Genomic DNA, 20,139 nt, shown 5'->3' on the forward strand with positions numbered 1-20,139 from the left:
CATTTTTTTAATGATTGATCACAGTTACTGTAACAAATCACCTCATTCTAAAACAATTGGTCACAGTTACCGTATCAAGTCGCTTCATTCTAAAATCATTGGTCAGTTACTGTATCAGTCACTTCATTCTAAAAAATTGGTCACATTAATTGGATCAAGTCAGATGATTCTAAAATGATTGATCAGAGTTACTGTATCAAGTCACTTCATTCTAAAAAAGATGATTGGTCACATTTACTTTTGAGAAATATCCATGGAGCTGATAATGAAGAACTGAAAAAAGTTGGGACATGTGATTTATAGTAAATTTTGGGACATGTGATTTATAGTAAATTTTCGTGGCTGTATTGAAATTTGTTCAGATCTTTTTGGATGAATAACACTGTATTCATAATAGTGTTTTGGTTTTGAGAGTGTTTATGGGGGTGGTGGTGGGGAGAGAGTGGTCCCAGGTGCTTAACTTTTCAGGTCACATACATCTCACCTATGCCCATGTTGGCTTGAGTCTTGGGCTGTGATTTTGTGGGTATGTGAGAAAGCTTACCATATATACTCACGTATAAGCCCGCTCGCGTATAAGCCGACCCCCCTGCCAACTGAATTGGTAAAACTGTTATAAAGTGCATGACCCGTGTATAAGCCGACCCATAATTTCTAGACTACCGGTACATCACAAGATGTACAAAGTGAGTTCTGAATACGTTTATTTAGGCAAATCACATTATTAAATAAAATGAAAGTAAGAAAGTTAATTTATATGTTGAAATAAAAACAATTCTACAGTGTTAAGTCTTAATGGAAATTTAATTAATCCTCATTCTAAAATCATGAATTATAGAAGTTCTATCACTTTTAGAATCTTCAAAATCTGGCTCTGTATCAGACTCACCAAACAGTTCACGAAACTCAGCTTCTGTTACGGGCGTGCTTTCATCATATACATCGTCATTGTCATCATGGTCATCCAATAGTGTGCTTCATTTGATCAAAATATGATTGGTTTCAGCGTGGACATTATTCAAGTATTGTGACAGTTTATAACTTTGAGCAGAAACCATGTCCACTACCATATCTCATTAAACAATACATCTGAGAGTCAGCATGTATTAGTAAAGTCATTGGCATTGTGCAACAAAACAAACCTATTATCCCCGAGGCATTTACTACAGATTAAGCATATGGTAGCTATTGTACACTACCGCTAACAAACCACTTCGCTTTACAAACAACTAAACAACAGTGGTATGTAAACTGTGGCTGCTGATTACTTCTAAAACACCTGTCAAAGAAATCCCACAAATTATGTTGTTTTATAGTTATTCACGCTGACTCGTATATTGCCCTGTTATTTACCCTTCCTAAGCCTATCGTGTGCTGAAAAATGGCACTAAACCCTACAACAACAACAACAACAACAACTGCCAAATGGCATTAAACCCACTCCAGTGGCCTAGTGGTTAGAGCATCTGCCTAAGAAGTGGGAGGTCGTGGGTTCGAACCACGGCCGAGTCATACCAAAGACTTACAAAAATGGTACTAACAGCTGCCTCTCTAGGCACTCAGCATTAAGAGGTTAGTGTTAGGACTGGTCAGCCTGGTGTCAGGATAATGTGACTGGGTGGGACATCATGCTACATGTCTGTGGCGTGATGCCCCAGTGCTAGACATCACTATAAACTGCCACACTGCAGACATCGTAGCGATACGACTGAAAAATTGTGACAGCTACGTTAAAAATCCTAATCACACACACACACACACAATACATTAATTATTTATGTGTTTTTGTGTTCCCCCAGATTTGTTGTAATGTATTATTTCATCGTTTTTATGACGTGAATTAGGAGTTCGGGTATTTTTCAATCCCTAGTGTATCTATAGGGGAGTATCCCCGAGAGTGATCTCACTTATCCTCTCGGTTTAACTTCCCGTAGTTTGTTTTTCATGTGACCTTGCTAGGGTCTCCTACATCCCATGTTTGTTATATGTTTGTGTTATGGGTTATGTATGCTATATTGTGTTTTTGTTGGGATAGCTTGTTGGATCAAATTCTTGTAGTGTATAAGTTTTCCTATTATATTCCGTGTTCATATACAACGGAAGATCATTATTATACTTTTATGAATTTGGAAGAATGGTGATGTCCCCTTAATTTTTTAATCTTATTGATTCTTATGAATGTGTTAAATCACCTTTCTTAATAAGATTAGACTGAGCTCCAGGAAGGGTTCACATTTTTTTTAATTATTATGCTTCTCCCCCATGGAGCTGGTCTATCTCGTGATTATAAATATTCCTAAATTGGTTCAATAGTAGTAAAAAAAAAAAAAAAAAAAAATTTAAATTTAAATTTAACTTGATTTGAGTTGCAATCCGAACTTCTAATTGCATACATTTTTTTTTTAAAGTTTAAAATAAATTTAAATTTAAATTTAAATTTCATTTCACAAGAATATTTGTTGAAGTTAGAGACAGAAAAGATAGATATTCGGTTTAAATTATTTTCAAGAGGGTTCCTTTCCAGATTCTTCCATGGGCCTGTTCACTTCGCCTAGCGCCATGTGACATAGCCCCATGGCATCATTATCTGTACTTTCCCTCTTGAGGTATTTCCTAAGTTAAAATTTAATTGGGCCACACTTTTTAATATTATTGACAATAAAACTTGAAATTTTGTATAAGGTTGGTTTGCTAAAATCACCATCAAGATATAGTAGACATTGTGGTTTAAAATTACTGTTTATATTAATTTCATAAATTATCATTTTTCTATCGTTCTGTGTTTCCCTACAATTTAAAATTGCATGCTTTTTATTAAAAGTGCCTATTTTACACAGCGGACATTTTGGCGGTGCTCTGACCATATGCCGTCTCGCTGCAACCTCTCCTGTCAACCACGCATCATGCATGTATTTGAAGGCGAGGCTTTGTATTTTTAAAGATCCTAATTGTGACCAGTGCCCCCATGCCTTTTTCCAGTTAACATATAAATTCTCCCGTTCAACTTTACATTGTATATTTTTGGTTATGTCATTCCAAATCCATTTATATGAGAGTTTTTCATCCAGGTCCCAAAATTCTTTTTTATCCCTATATTTCATTAATAAATCTTTTATACTTTTAAACTTCCTGGGTGTTTCTATAAATTTCATTACTTTATTATTTTTATATATCCCCTCCCTGTTCCGCAAAACGAAACCAAACCAATATATATATATATCCCCTCCCATGGTAATTTAGGTTCGTCATTCAGTCGTTTAAATCTATTTAAAATATTGGTAATTTTTAAAATTATGGGGCTTGGTATCCCTATTCCCCCCAATTCTTTTGCTTTGTACAAAGTTTCTTTTATTGCATAATGTAGTTTAAAATCCCATATATATTTAATTATAAGTTTATCTATGTTATTCAATATTATGTTACTTATGTTGGTGGACTTCATTATATAATTAAGATTTACATACATATATGTTTTGGCCACTTGGGCCCGTTCCATTAAACATAACGGCGTAAGTGCCCAGATATCGACATTCCGTTTTATCTCACTTTCCATTTTTTTACAGTTATCCTTCTCTTCGTTTTTGCCAAAGCACACCCTGAGTGCTTTAACAGTATCTTAAATAACAGGGTACTCACAAGCCACTATCTTCACAGCTATTTTACTAAAGGAGTTGGTTCCAGTAAGATTACTGTGTTCATTTGGTGTGCCAGCCAAGTTATTCATGGATAATCAAACCTGTCTTTTTGGATGCCATAAAAGAACTCTAGAAGACATACACACAAAGAATTCAGTGGCTCTGTTTAAAATGCAGGTTTTATTTTCTCATTGGGAATTCTATTGATTTTTCACACTCCACAATTTCGTGGTTTTAACGTCATTAATTTATAATAAAACTAACAGCCCAACAGGATGGCGTTTTTAGGACAGTTTCATAACTAGAAAAAGTCTTTATCTGAAATTTTATATTGGTGAACAAGTACCTGCTAAATATGTCAAATGCCATGATAATTGCTTTACAACATTAACTACTTCTTGTATTGACAAGTAGATTACAGGTGACTTGGATTCTATGAAATCAAAGTTATTGTGCTGTAGTTAAACTCTGGTGTCCACCCATATTATTATTTGCTGATTTAGATTTATATTGTTTGCATTGACAGTTTGACTTGAGACTGTATTCCAAGTGCCCCATATGTATTTATGGCTGTGATATTAGGACTATTAAAGGAAAGGAAGTAAGGCTCTTTTAACTTCCTCCTTTTGGAGATGTTTCAAGTGTTGGCACAATACCTTTTCCTTTCACTTTGTAATCGGTAAATGTAATTTCTGTTCCTGACACAGTATCCATTATTTTAAGAAACTCAGGCTTACACATCTAAAAACTTGTACAAATTCTTTTCAAGCTAGAATAAAGATTATTTTCCTGGTAAATAATGTCTGTATCAGACATTAAAATAATGGCCTATTACTCAGATATGTGTGACAGTGCCATTTGTGAACTCTTATACAGACTTCATAATGCAATGTACTATACATGTATAAACTCAGATCTGTGTGGCAGTGCCATTTGTGAACTCTTATACAGACTTCATAATGCAATGTACTATACATGTATAAACTCAGATCTGTGTGACAGTGCCATTTCTGAACTCTTCTGCAGACTTCATAATACTATACATTTATAAACTCAGATCTGTGTGGTAGTGCCATTTCTGAACTCTTCTGCATACTTCATAATAAAATGTACTATACATGTATAAACTCAGATCTGTGTTGTGATCTTGTTACTGAACTCTGTTGTAGATTTCATAATATATAGTCCCAATTTGTGTGATGTTGTTTATGAATTATGACTGTTGCCAATTTCATTACAGTATCCTCTTATGTCACTTGTTCAGGCTCGAATAAACAGTAACACAAGAAAGAGTTAAAACAACAAGCTTTTAAAAATACAATAATTTATTTCCCTGGAAAATTTCTGTAAAAATGAAAAAAAAAATTTTGAACTTACGGTTTTATAGAATCAAATCCAAAAATGATCCAAAATTAATCAGAGAATAAAATTTTAGTAGTCCTAATAATAAAATGTTATACTAATTTCACGTTCGAATCCCAACGAAGAATCCAAGATGGAAGACTATGACATATGCTAAAATCCATAGTGAAGTCTACAGTTCCTTGTAGAAATAAAAATTATCACTCCGGTTTCTAATAGATGAATAAATTTTTTATATAAAAAAAACTGTCCTTGTTCCACAATATTACATGAGCACCAATATCAGAATTTATCCTTTTGAATGCAAGTAATTTGAAATACATGTAACTCCAAACCAAGTAATTTGAAATAACTCCAAACAGCACAACATTACAACAAACAGTTTAATGGCCCAAGTTCTGTTGAGATTAATTTTCCAAAACATGGATTATATTCGCTTTCTAAAATGTAAACAAGGGTCACGTGATCATCTTCTGGAAGTTTATAGAAGCAAGTACTTGTTACAGCTCACGTTTACTCAGTGTAACCCTGACGAAAACCAATAATTTTTACTCTAAGAAATAAAAAATTTAAAAAATTGTTTATATCTTAAAGACAAGGTACCATCATGACCTTGGAAACAACCAATCATTTTAAAATAAAATAGAACTTGTTTATGAAGGTTGCTACAAATTCTGAAACAAGGTCAGGATTTAGATCAACACCTGGTGTTTATAAACTAACAGTCAAGGTCAAACTATTTTCTAAAAAAAAATATCATCTGTAGTGAATAAATTTACATTACAATATCATGTAATGAAAAATAATTTTTTTTAAAAACTGACAAACAATTAGATCGAAATAAATATATATTAAATCAGATATAATTAAATCAGATATACATAAGAATCCTAAGCCCCGATTTGTGATGTTGTTCATGAATTATGACTGTTGCCAATTTCATAACAATATCCTAATCCCCGATTTGTGTGATGTTGTTCATGAATTATGAATGTTGCCAATTTCATAACAAAATACTAATCCCCGATTTGTGTGATGTTGTTATTGAACTCTTTTGCAAACATCATACAAATAATCCTATAGCTCATATTTTTGGTGATGATGTTGCTGAATTTTGTCTGATGCATACTTCCTAAAAATATCCTATAGATCAGATTTGTGTGGTGATCCTGTTATTTAATGTGGTATAATGGAACACAAGCATCTACTTTTACGCTTATGATCATGTTGATGTGATGTCTGTTTTCTGTAAGTTAAAATTTTATACTTTGAATCTGCACCTATAATTCATTATTTGCAAACTGAGATAACCTATTTTTTACACTGGGTATGATGCAGAATCTGTGACATGGCAGTATGTATATTCACGTATAACCAGTTTGAAATGTGATTCTGTTTAGGTCATTTTAGATGTGCTTATAATGACATCTGCATTGAGATGGATGTAATGGACTCATCTAGTCTTGTGAGGTACAGTTTGCACCATTACAAGTGTATGAAAAAATTCCCTTAATTTGGGTGCTCTGGGGGCAGTTTGTCATTAGGTTTTATAATTTGTCGAGGATTTAACACCGGTTTTGAGCACATGGTAGGCTGTACATGACAGCCAGTGTATCTGGCGGAGAGAGAACCTGGTAAGACCTCCAACCTACTGTAAGCTGCTGGAAAGCTTTCTTATACCCAAGCTGGCCAAGCTCAGTACTCCAACCCACTGTAAGCTACTGGTAAGCTTTCTTATACCCAAGCTGGTCAAGCTCAGTACTCCAACACACTGTAAGCTAGTGGCAAGCTTTCTTATACCCAAGCTGATCAGTACTCCAACCCACTGTAAGCTACTGGCAAGCTTTCTTATACCCAAGCTGGTCAATACTCCAACCCACTGTAAGCTACTGGCAAGCTTTCTTATACCCAAGCTGGTCAATACTCAACACACTGTAAGCTACTGGCAAGCTTTCTTATACCCAAGCTGATCAGTACTCCAACCCACTGTAAGCTACTGGCAAGCTTTCTTATACCCAAGCTGGTCAATACTCAACACACTGTAAGCTACTGGCAAGCTTTCTTATACCCAAGCTGGCCAAGCTCAATACTCCAACCCACTGTAAGCTACTGGCAAGCTTTCTTATACCCAAGCTGGTCAGTACTCCAACCCACTGTAAGCTACTGGCAAGCTTTCTTATACCCAAGCTGGTCAGTACTCCAACCCACTGTAAGCTACTGGCAAGCTTTCTTATACCCAAGCTGGTCAGTACTCCAACACACTGTAAGCTACTGGCAAGCTTTCTTATACCCAAGCTGGTCAATACTCCAACCCACTGTAAACTACTGGCAAGCTTTCTTATACCCAAGCTGGTCAATACTCCAACTCACTGTAAGCTACTGGCAAGCTTTCTTATACCCAAGCTGGTCAATACTCCAACCCACTGTAAGCTACTGGCAAGCTTTCTTATACCCAAGCTGGTCAATACTCCAACCCACTGTAAGCTACTGGCAAGCTTTCTTATACCCAAGCTGGTCAATACTCCAACACTGTAAGCTACTGGCAAGCTTTCTTATACCCAAGCTGGCCAAGCTCAGTACTCCAACACACTGTAAACTACTGGCAAGCTTTCTTATACCCAAGCTGGTCAATACTCCAACCCACTGTAAGCTACTGGCAAGCTTTCTTATACCCAAGCTGGCCAAGCTCAATACTCCAACACACTGTAAGCTACTAGCAAGCTTTCTTATACCCAAGCTGGCCAAGCTCAGTACTCCAACCCACTGTAAGCTACTGGCAAACTTTCTTATACCCAAGCTGGTCAATACTCCAACCCAATGTAAGCTACTGGCAAGCTTTCTTATACCCAAGCTGGTCAATACTCCAACTCACTGTAAGCTACTGGCAAGCTTTCTTATACCCAAGCTGGCCAAGCTCAATACTCCAACACACTGTAAGCTACTAGCAAGCTTTCTTATACCCAAGCTGGCCAAGCTCAGTACTCCAACACACTGTAAGCTACTGGCAAGCTTTATTATACCCAAGCTGGTCAATACTCCAACCCACTGTAAGCTACTGGCAAGCTTTCTTATACCCAAGCTGGCCAAGCTCAGTACTCCAACACACTGTAAACTACTGGCAAACTTTCTTATACCCAAGCTGGTCAATACTCCAACCCACTGTAAGCTACTGGCAAGCTTTCTTATACCCAAGCTGGTCAATACTCCAACTCACTGTAAGCTACTGGCAAGCTTTCTTATACCCAAGCTGGCCAAGCTCAATACTCCAACACACTGTAAGCTACTAGCAAGCTTTCTTATACCCAAGCTGGCCAAGCTCAGTACTCCAACACACTGTAAGCTACTGGCAAGCTTTCTTATACCCAAGCTGGTCAATACTCCAACCCACTGTAAGCTACTGGCAAGCTTTCTTATACCCAAGCTGGCCAAGCTCAGTACTCCAACCCACTGTAAGCTACTGGCAAACTTTCTTATACCCAAGCTGGTCAATACTCCAACCCACTGTAAGCTACTGGCAAGCTTTCTTATACCCAAGCTGGTCAATACTCCAACCCACTGTAAGCTACTGGCAAGCTTTCTTATACCCAAGCTGGCCAAGCTCAGTACTCCAACACACTGTAAGCTACTGGCAAGCTTTCTTATACCCAAGCTGGTCAATACTCAACACACTGTAAGCTACTGGCAAGCTTTCTTATACCCAAGCTGGCCAAGCTCAATACTCCAACACACTGTAAGCTACTAGCAAGCTTTCTTATACCCAAGCTGGTCAATACTCCAACTCACTGTAAGCTACTGGCAAGCTTTCTTATACCCAAGCTGGCCAAGCTCAATACTCCAACACACTGTAAGCTACTGGCAAGCTTTCTTATACCCAAGCTGGTCAATACTCCAACATACTGTAAGCTACCGGCAAGCTTTCTTATACCCAAGCTGGCCAAGCTCAGTACTCCAACCCACTGTAAGCTACTGGCAAACTTTCTTATACCCAAGCTGGCCAAGCTCAGTACTCCAACTCACTGTAAGCTACTGGCAAGCTTTCTTATACCCAAGCTGGTCAATACTCCAACCCACTGTAAGCTACTGGCAAGCTTTCTTATACCCAAGCTGGCCAAGCTCAATACTCCAACCCACGAAGACATAGGTGAGATGGCAGTAATCGGTAAAGGGAAGCACCTTAGACCACTCTGCTGTCGTGGACCCCTTTAGAATTTGTACTTTTCACCATCAAATCCATAAATATAGGTTTACCATGAATACAAGCAAGCAAACACTTAAATAGGGAAAAATAATTAGAGGACAATTAGATAGGAGAAACTAATTAAGGGATAGTTCTAAGGGGGAAGCAGTGCAGTTTAAAGTCATAGAGACAATCACTATTTTATTCATTGAGCTTTTGTGACCCTTTATTGATACAGAATAGAAATGTGTATTCCACATTCAGAGATAAAAATGTTTAGTCCACATTCAGAGACAGAAATGTGTATTCCACATTCAGAGATAGAAACGTGTATTCTACATTCAGAGATAAAATTGTTTAGTCCACATTCAGAGATAGAAATATGTATTCCACATTCAGAGATAAAATTGTTTAGTCCACATTCAGAGATAGAAATGTGTATTCCACATTCAGAGATAGAAACGTGTATTCTACATTCAGAGATAAAATGTTTAGTCCACATTCAGAGATAGAAATGTGTATTCCACATTCAGAGATAGAAATGTGTATTCCACATTCAGAGATAGAAATGTTTAGTCCACATTCAGAGATAGAAATGTGTATAAGGAGATAGAAATGTTATTTCAAATACAGTGTCAGAAATGTGTATTCCAGGCACAGTGTATTAGTTTATTCAGATTTATGAATGTGTTTTCTGAATACAAGGTATTAATCACTTTATTTTTTTTCTCTGTTTAAATCTAGAGTCATACATACAAATCACTTTGCGTACCATTATTTGATTAGCTCACATCTTCCTATAGCCTGCTCCCAAGGGACACACTGAAGCACAGTTATGCAAGCTGTCCACAGATTTGTTTCCCCCTAAATGTATCATCAGACAATCTGTCCAGAAAGCAGACCTTCAGCACAAAACATAGGATTGCATTATTAATAACACAGAACTGGTCTCTTGAGAAAAAATTTTTCTGTCTGCTAAAACAACATGAGCTTGGCAGGAGAGGACAAAAATAAAGTGTCATTTTAGAAAAAATAATTTCTTCACAGGCTGCTCTGTGATAGTGTTTCACCTTTAACAGGAAATAGTGGTCACATGATTCTTTCAAACTTAAATTTGACTCCAATAACCATATGGAAATTTTCTTTTAGTCAGAAATAGTTATTTCCTTGGAGACTTTTTTTCTTCTGGCTTCCAAGCCAACCCTCAGAAAAAATGAACAAAACAAAATTCTGAATGTTCTTTATATTGTGACCAGTCCAGATTTTATTTTGCAACTAGACATCATGCTCAGTAATATGCTTCCTGTTTTACAGTATTTTTGAAAGCACCTAATAGACATAGAACAGAAAGCATGATTCGGTAATGGCTACCTTTGCATGATGTTCACTAATCATCAGCAGCTTGAAATTTGCAGGTTTTATCAGACAACTGAAGATTAAATAATTATAGAGATAGTGCATATCTATCATATATTGTGTTGTTGAGCAAAACTGACAAGATTTGGTTACTCAAAGAAATAAAATTAAGTAATGCAACTGTGGTTCAGTGTCAGTAAATAGTGGGGGCATTATAAAGATTAATTTGATTTTGAGTGACCAACTCAAAGTTTTTTTAAGCATGAAACTCATTATTTATTTAATCTGAATTCTCCTGACTTAAATCATAAATTGAAGATCAGATTCAGGGTGAAAGCAAAAGAAAATACTGTTTTGATCAGATATGTAAAAAAAAACCAACCATAATTTTGGAGAGTGCATAGAGTACTACCAATGTCCTTCTGTCCTCTCTTATCCATGACACAGCTTATTTTTTCTTCTCACCAGTAACTTTTGAAAGCATCAGTGATTGACACCAAGTTTGGTATGAAGTTTTACATTTAGGAAACTTAGGGAAAAGGTTCAGTTTTTACCATATTTTTTTGTAGAATGTCATATGATTATAACCCCTGTTTGACATAGAATTATGCCCTTGACCAGTATATAGTTAAAGCCCCTGTTTAACATAGAATTATGCCCTTGACCTGTATATAGTTAAAGCCCCTAATTGACATAGAACTATGCCTTTGACCTGTATATAGTTATGGTCCCTTTTTGACCTTGTTGTTTGCTGTGTACCTGCAGACAATTATGGACCATGATTAATATTGAACTTTCCTCTGTACCTGCAGACAGTTATGGACCATGTTTAATATTGGACTTTTCTCTGTACTTGCAGACAGTTATGGACCATGTTTAATATTGAACTTTTCTCTGTACTTGCAGACAATTATGGACCATGTTTAATATTGGACTTTTCTCTGTACTTGCAGACAGTTATGGACCATGTTTAATATTGAACTTTTCTCTGTACCTGCCCATAGTTATGGACCATGTTTAATATTGGACATTGCTCTGTACATGCACATAGTAATGGACCATGTTTCATGTCTTGGGGATGAATCATTATCCTTGCCCATCCAAACATACTCAAACTGACAAGCAGGGTTTTAGACAGAAGTGCCTCTATTGAACATCAAGCTGGGGTTGGGTGGATTAGGGGCTATACTATATGGTGAACAAGCAGTGCAATTTCAGAGTCCACTAATTCTTGTTTATATATATATCTGCCTAGTCTTACTCTTTCTTGCCTTCTTAGAAAATGGCACAACAAAGGGCAAATTAGGCACAGTACTATGCATAACACAAATCTTGATGGAGTAAGATTTTCATATACCGACATGTCCACTGTACAGTAGTCCAGTATGTCAGGGCAAGTAAGGGCAAGACACATGTCCACTGTCCGTCAGCCCATTATGTCAGGGCATGACAAGTCCCATTGCCCACATGCTTACAATAAGTAAGGAAACATTCCCCTGAGATACCAGGTGGACAATTGAAAGAACAAATATATTAAATCCACTAGTGACCAAAATCGACAAAACTCTGTAACTTCTCATAATCAATAACATTTGCAACCAGCCAGCATAGTGTACAAATCAATAACATTTGCAACCAGCAAGTATAGTGTACAAATCAATAACATTTGCAACCAGCCAGTATAGTGTACAAATCAATAACGTGTGCAACCAGCCAGCATAGTGTACAAATAAATAACATTTGCAACCAGCCAGCATAGTGTACAAATCAATAACATTTGCAATCAGCCAGTATAGTGTACAAATCAATAACAAGTGCAACCAGCCAGCATAGTGTACAAATCAATAACATTTACAACCAGCCAGCATAGTGTACAAATCAATAACATTTGCAACCAGCCAGCATAGTGTACAAATCAATAACATTTGCAACCAGCCAGTATAGTGTACAAATCAATAACATGTGCAACCAGCCAGCATAGTGTGCAAATCAATAATGTTTACTAGTGCTGCAATATGCAGATATGGTTGTCTCTAATTTATCCACAAGTAGCCAGCATAATGTGAATTTTCCACCATTAGGATGATGGGACAGCAATAGGATATTTGTCTCAGTAATCAGTCTCAGTCTAATAGAAATTGTATAAACTGGTTTTTCATATATTGTGATACATTTTCTTTCATAGCTACCTAAACAAATTAAAAAATTTGGAATTGCTGTCTTTTAGCTATGAAATGTCATTTTATAATTGTGCATATTATTGAACTGAACATCTGCTTTTTATCTTAGTGTTCCAGACATTTGATCTGTTTTAGATTTTTATTGTAAGACAGTGGTTATTATTGTCCATTTTTATTACATTTCAACCTTTTGCATGTAGCTATCAAATTTATGTCATGCTTAGAGCTAGTTCTTGACATTAATTAGCATTATGAAATGAATTCAGTTCCATCCAGAATGGTCAGGGTTAGGGTCAGGGTTAGGGTCAAGTTCAAGTAACAACTTAGGCACATTTTATCTTCGCTAGCCAAGGTTCCAGTATGATAACCGTGTCTACACCATAGCGGATCGAAACAGGTATTTTAGTGCTTTGTCCTAGTGACATCTATTGGATTTTACGAGCTCCCACCCTTAGTATATAGTGCCAATTATCCAGTAGCATGTAACAGCGGTGCATTGTACAATGGCCAGAAATGGTGAAGGTAATTGACTTAAAAAGGATGCTTTGTAAATTTAAGATTGAAAGGATGACTATGTACCAGAGGGAAGCCATTATAGGTGTATGTGGGTGAACGGTATTTGTACAAACACAGACCAGCAATGTACAATTGCTTATTTATTGGTCCATTCAAGTTGTGTGCTCCTCTTGTCTCGATCATGTAGGAACAGTTTTCAAATTTGAACAGCTTAATTTTGATTGGATGTGGTGGCTTGCTGCCACATACATTGAAATTCTCACCGAAATATCTGCTCCATACACCAAGGTTTAGATAGGGTTATCATATGGGAACCTTAGCTAGCGAAGATGACATTTGTTGTAAATAATGAATACATCCGCCTCAACCCTTACCTTAGCTAGCGAAGATGTCATTTGTTGTAAATAATGAATACATCAGATTCAAGACTTTCTTCATCCTTGGGAGCCACATTTGCTCATTGGTCAAAGATCAGAACTGTAATCCAAGTGTCACAGAATTAGTACCCATGGAAGAAAACTGGGGTCAGCTGTTGTTGTGTTCTTTGGAAAGGCACTTAGTTTCCATTCCCTCAGCATGCTATAGCCAATAAAATGCTGAAAGTGTGCCAACAAAAACCAAACAACCAACTGTTTCTTTATTGCTAAATTTAGTTAGTGCTCTTATGTAACATGAATATCAGATACCACTTTTAAAAGTCTTTAATTTTTGCTTGAGATAGGATCCCATAAAATGCAAATAGTAGCTTGTATGTATGAGCTCTTGACTTTTTTAGGTTGCGGTCAAGTCAGTGCAGATGGCTACATCCTATGAGGATATGACTGTGGAAGATGGAAGCAAGATTTATGCTGACATGTTCTTTGATTCAGACAGACGACACCTCTATGCACTTACGGATAGAAAGGTAAATAATTTTAGCATTACTGGTAATAGACCAAAACATCTTTTGGGATGGTTGGCTGCCCAAGGCCCGTCTGTCTGATACCATAAGTTAGTTGTTCCTACTTCTCCTAAACTGCTTTTATGATGTCCATGAAATGTTACACACACATGCATCACATGCTATAACCAGTATTAAATGAAAATGATGCTCCTTGGTCGGCCAATGAAAATGATGCTCCTTGGTCGGCCAATATGGCCACCACAGTGGCCATTTTGAAAATCGTATCACTACTTCTCCTGAATGGATGGTCATATCAGCATCAGTTTACTCTTAATTTGATGTGTCTCAGTGCAGGACAGTGTAATCTGCATGTTTATGTGTCTCAGTGCAGGACAGTGTAAACTGCATGTTTATGTGTCTCAGTGCAGGACAATGTAAACTGCATGTTTATGTGTCTCAGTGCAGGACAGTGTAAACTGCATGATTGTGTGTCTCAGTGCAGGACAGTGTAAACTGCATGTTTATGTGTCTCAGTGCAGGACAGTGTAAACTGCATGTTTATGTGTCTCAGTGCAGGACAATGTAAACTGCATGTTTATGTGTCTCAGTGCAGGACAGTGTAAACTGCATGATTATGTGTCTCAGTGCAGGACAGTGTAATCTGCATGTTTATGTGTCTCAGTGCAGGACAGTGTAAACTGCATGTTTATGTGTCTCAGTGCAGGACAGTGTAAACTGCATGTTTATGTGTCTCAGTGCAGGACAGTGTAAACTGCATGATTATGTGTCTCAGTGCAGGACAGTGTAAACTGCATGTTTATGTGTCTCAGTGCAGGACAATGTAAACTGCATGTTTATGTGTCTCAGTGCAGGACAGTGTAAACTGCATGATTATGTGTCTCAGTGCAGGACAGTGTAAACTGCATGATTATGTGTCTCAGTGCAGGACAGTAGGTGTATGTGGAGTTTATAATACAGTAGGTGTATGTGAAGTTTATAATACAGTAGGGATATGTAAAATTTATAATACAGTAGGGATATGTAGAGTTTATAATACAGTATGGGTGTGTAGAGTTTATAATACAGTACGGGTATGTAGAGTTTATAATACAGTAGGGATATGTAGAGTTTATAATACAGTTGGGATATGTAGAGTTTATAACACAGGATGGATATGTAGAGTTTATAATACAGTTGGGATATGTAGAGTTTATAACACAGGATGGATATGTAGAGTTTATAACACAGGATGGATATGCAGAGTTTAATATATAGGAGTGATATGTAGAGTTTGGTATGCAGCAGAGATATGTAGAGTTTGGTATGCAGTAGAGATATGTAGAGTTTTGGATATCAGTAGGGATAAGTAGAGTTTGGTATGCAGTAGGTATATGTAGAGTTTGATGTATAGTAGGAATATGTGGGCACCAAATTTTAATGAGTTCTTTCTTCCCTGCAAAATCATGAATTTCAGGACACCAATGAACAATTTTTCTGAACAGGAATCGTTCCCAGATCCATGAATTTTGGTACCCCAAAAACTGGCTATTTGCAAAACCATGAAAATTGGTTGCCACAAAAATAAATTAATTTTCTGTGTATTTAGTATAACAGTGATTACATGATTTCTGAAGTTTTTGAAGTTTGGATAGTTGTACAGTATTGTAAGATGGGGAAAGCAGAAATTTGCACAAACTGTAAGATACAGCTTGAGTGCTGTTCTGTCCTTAATGAATGCATTTTTCTGATATGGATCTTTGTACTGTATGCCTGTTTTATCAATTTAAAAATTACACATAGATCATATTTATTGGCTGACTAGAATAGAAGTGGATGGAATGCCAGCAAAAATTTGACTAGTAATGTCCCCACTATATGTGGATGCAAACCCAGTTGTGTTCCTGGATCTCTAGACAGTCAGTAGATACAATTCTGTACGCTTATTTAATTATTTTGTATCAAACATCTGACAGTTATGGATGAAGCGGAATGGAGACTAATAGCAGATATTTACATATAATTATAGCTGATCTTGGGGTCAAAAGAAGCAGCATTGCCATTCCCAAGTGTTTCAGCCAGTATGATACAAGAAAGAATCTGGAAATATGACATTTGGTTGATTTATCCGAGTGAGTCATCGTCAGAGGCAGCAAATTTACTCATAAATGTTTGCTAATTGAACATTTCACTGAGACGACCAATGATTTTCTTTAGGAAGGAGGAATTTATAGATTGAAGATACAATGACAGTAATGATCAAGAAAGCCATTCTCTAATTGTGCTACTCAAACAATAATAGTTTGTGGCATGACCATTGCCAGTAACATCATTCAGTATTGCTCTTCGGAAAACAAAACTAGCTAATTTGATATTCCTGGGATAAAAGCAACAAATCCAATATAACTGTTCTTTTATTTGATATTACTACCCACTGAATGGAGTTGCTCTGTTAATCTAATTGATATTACCCACTAAATTGGGTTGCTTTATTAATCTAATTGATATTACCCACTAAATGGGTTTGCTTTATTAATTTAATTGATATTACCCACTAAATGGGGTTACTTTGTTAATCTGATTGATATTACCCACTAAATGGGGTTGCTTTATTAATCTAATTGATATTACCCACTAAATGGGTTTGCTTTGTTAATCTAATTGATATTACCCACTAAATGGGTTTGCTTTATTAATCTAATTGATATTACCCACTAAATGGGTTTGCTTTATTAATCTAATTGATATTACCCACTAAATGGGGTTGCTTTATTAATCTAATTGATATTACCCACTAAATGGGGTTGCTTTATTAATCTAATTGATATTACCCACTAAATGGGGTTGCTTTGTTAATCTAATTGATATTATCCACTAAATGGGGTTACTTTGTTAATCTAATTGATATTACCCACTAAATGGGGTTACTTTGTTAATCTAATTGATATTACCCACTAAATGGGTTTGCTTTGTTAATCTAATTGATATTACCCACTGAATGGGGTTGCTTTGTTAATCTATTTCATATTACCCACAAAATGGGGTTACTTTGTTAATCCAATTGATATTACCCACTGAATGGGGTTGCTTTGTTAATCTAATTGATAGTACCCACAAAATGGGGTTACTTTGTTAATCTAATTGATATTACCCACTAAATGGGTTTGCTTTGTTAATCTAATTGATATTACCCACTGAATGGGGTTGCTTTGTTAATCTATTTGATATTACCCACAAAATGGGGTTACTTTGTTAATCCAATTGATATTACCCACTGAATGGGGTTGCTTTATTAATCTAATTGATATTACCAACTAAATGGAGTTGCTCTGTTAATCTAATTCATAATGCCACTAAATGGGGTTACTTTGTTAATCTAATTGATATTACCGACTAAATGGAGTTGCTCTGTTAATCTAATTCATATTGCCCACTAAATGGGGTTACTTTGTTAATCTAATTGATATTACTGACTAAATGGAGTTGCTCTGTTAATCTAATTGATATTACCCACTAAATGGGGTTACTTTGTTAATCTAATTGATATTACCCACTAAATGGGGTTACTTTGTTAATCTAATTGATTACTTTTTTATGGCCTTCAGATATTAAATCTCCATGCTTTTGATTCCACAAAAATACACCATTTTTATAACTTTCATTTGAATTTACAAAAATACACCATTTACGTAACTTTGATTTGAATACAAAAATACACCATTTAGGTAAATTTGATTTGCTAGCATTAAAATACACCATTTCCGTAACTTTGATTTGACAGAATTAAAACAAACAGTCCATAAGCTATGGCTTCTATACATATAACTCACCAAGTGTCAGAGAATTTTTAAAGATGTATAGTAGGAAAAATGCATTTTTACATAGTAACATAGTTGTCCACTGCTTGCAATAGTTGTATCAACATTAAGTTCTCCTATGAAGTTGTCTATTTTATTATATGCTCATTTTTTGCTCCATTAACTTTACATTGGCAGAATCGTGCAATATTTTACAATATTGCACTTGCACGCACTTCATATTTAACTTGCGTGAATAAAGAAACTACTTTCTGTTTGTAAACAAACAGTGGATGCAGACGCTAACACTTTTGATTTATTTTATTTGTCTGTGGATGAAGCAAACCAAATTTTGAGTCATTTGAAAGTAGAGATGCCAGTGTTGACAATGTGGATGAATTCATTGAGTCAGCAAATTTTTTTCATCAACAAAGCAGGTGACTGAACATGATATCAGAAATGCACACCGATGGCTGTATGTTAACTACTTTGTAAACAAATCCTGTACATCCACGTAGTAGGTGCTTTACGTTTTGGTTGATTAAATTTGTTTCTGAATGAACTGTAGCAGATGTTTCATGGACTGCCACATAGCAGCTGCTTTGACTCATTCTGCGTTAACAATGTTTTCGATTTTGGTGGGCGATAGATGCCAGATTTTATAAAATTGCTGGGTTCCTACAAATAACATGCAAGTGACAAGGCATAAACTGTCTACTTTAACTGGTAATAGGAATGGCAAAAAATATACTTACAGTTATACATCCTGAATTTCCTCAAGATGGACTTTCTTAGTTCTGCAAATTCGAATTACATGAGCCACGTCATGGGTTCTCAAGCTTGATTACACATTTCGAAATTGTACTGTAATTTCAACTATATTCCAAGTGCAATTACATTCTCCTTACTGCACTCAAAATGAAATAAACATATTCCATAGCCTCTTTTTGATAATTGCAATTGAAAGACTTCATATTTTCCCCACATTATGATTTCAAACATTCGATGACAACAGAAACTCACTTGCAGATGTCAACACGCTGCTCCATCACCACTGAAATCCGATGTATTTTATGAAGAATTGGTACAGATAAATCCAGTCCATAGTCACAAAATTTCGTAGAATCAACAAAATTACCAAAATCTGTTCATTCCAGATCAAATGGAAAAGTTGTTGCAATGCGCATTCATTCACAATTTCAATTTTAAGTAGACCAAAATGCCATTTTCTTTCGAAAGTTAAGTCTAGGTCACTACTAAATTCAAATTTATCTGGGCGCAGTTATGTGCACATTAATAATGTTGTGTAATGATGAATCTGTGCTTGTGTATTTAGTTTGGATTATGGGATACATTGTTACTTTGTTTCTTGTAGTGTATTTTTGTTTATATAATTAAGCCTTAGGTAGAATAAGAAAATGAGCATATAATAAAAAGATTACTGCATTGTATTGGAAAATATGAATTCATTTTGTTGGATAGATATACTGCACTCCCAAGGTCATGCAGTATTTCCATCCGAAAAACTTGAAAAACTTGTTCATATTCTCCAATACAAATGAAGTAACCAATAAATATTTACTCAGCTTTTACAGCAATATTATTCATACTTCTGTCAATTCTTGTTTCATGTGGAAAAAGTGACTGTGGCATTCATTACTGTGAACCACAGATGCAGGAGGTCAAAAGTTTGAACCCAGACTGAGTCGTACCAAAGACTTATAAAAATGGTACTAGCAGCTGCCTCTTGGCACTCAGCATTATGAGGTTAGTGCTAGGACTGGTCACCCTGGTGTCTGGATAATGTGACCGGGTAGGAAATGACGCTACATGTCTGTGGCATGATGCTTCAGTGCTAGACATCATTATAAACTGTGACACTGCAGACATCATAGCGATATGACTGAAAAATTGTTAAAGCTTAATTAAAATTTCAAATGACACATCACAGATACGCATTACTGTGAACCATCTTACTAGAAACTGTGACAGTGAATGGTTTTGGCCACGTTTGTATAACATGCACCAACTAACAACAATAATGACCTAGTTCTGCTGTCATGTAAAGTACGGACAGATCAGGGTAGATTACTCTTTGGTTATACTTAGGATTTTGTCTGACAGCAGAGACCCCAAACTGATTGTGATACATGGGGTTGCATATCTGGCACAGATGGAAACATTTTATATTATATTTAAAGCCTAGGACCACAATCTGATAAAGACCTGTGATAGT

At 36.0% G+C, this 20,139-nt stretch overlaps 1 protein-coding gene across 3 annotated transcripts in view; it reads left to right on the forward strand.

Moving 5' to 3' along the window:
* Positions 1-20,139, forward strand: part of LOC149804168 (plexin-A2-like) — a 328,681-nt gene that overhangs the window by 72,921 nt on the left and 235,621 nt on the right. For all 3 annotated transcript variants that reach the window (XR_016420317.1, XM_089954145.1, XM_089954146.1), the window contains exon 4: positions 14,002-14,130. Coding sequence is in view for 2 of the 3 variants with exons in the window: in XM_089954145.1 (XP_089810271.1) it covers positions 14,002-14,130 (129 nt within the window). In the remaining variant the exon portion in view is untranslated. The remainder of the gene's footprint in view (positions 1-14,001; positions 14,131-20,139) is intronic.

This window comes from Sinohyriopsis cumingii, chromosome 3 (assembly GCF_028554795.1).
Source record: "Sinohyriopsis cumingii isolate HCF-2022 chromosome 3, ASM2855479v2, whole genome shotgun sequence".
Classification (NCBI taxonomy): domain Eukaryota; kingdom Metazoa; phylum Mollusca; class Bivalvia; order Unionida; family Unionidae; genus Sinohyriopsis; species Sinohyriopsis cumingii.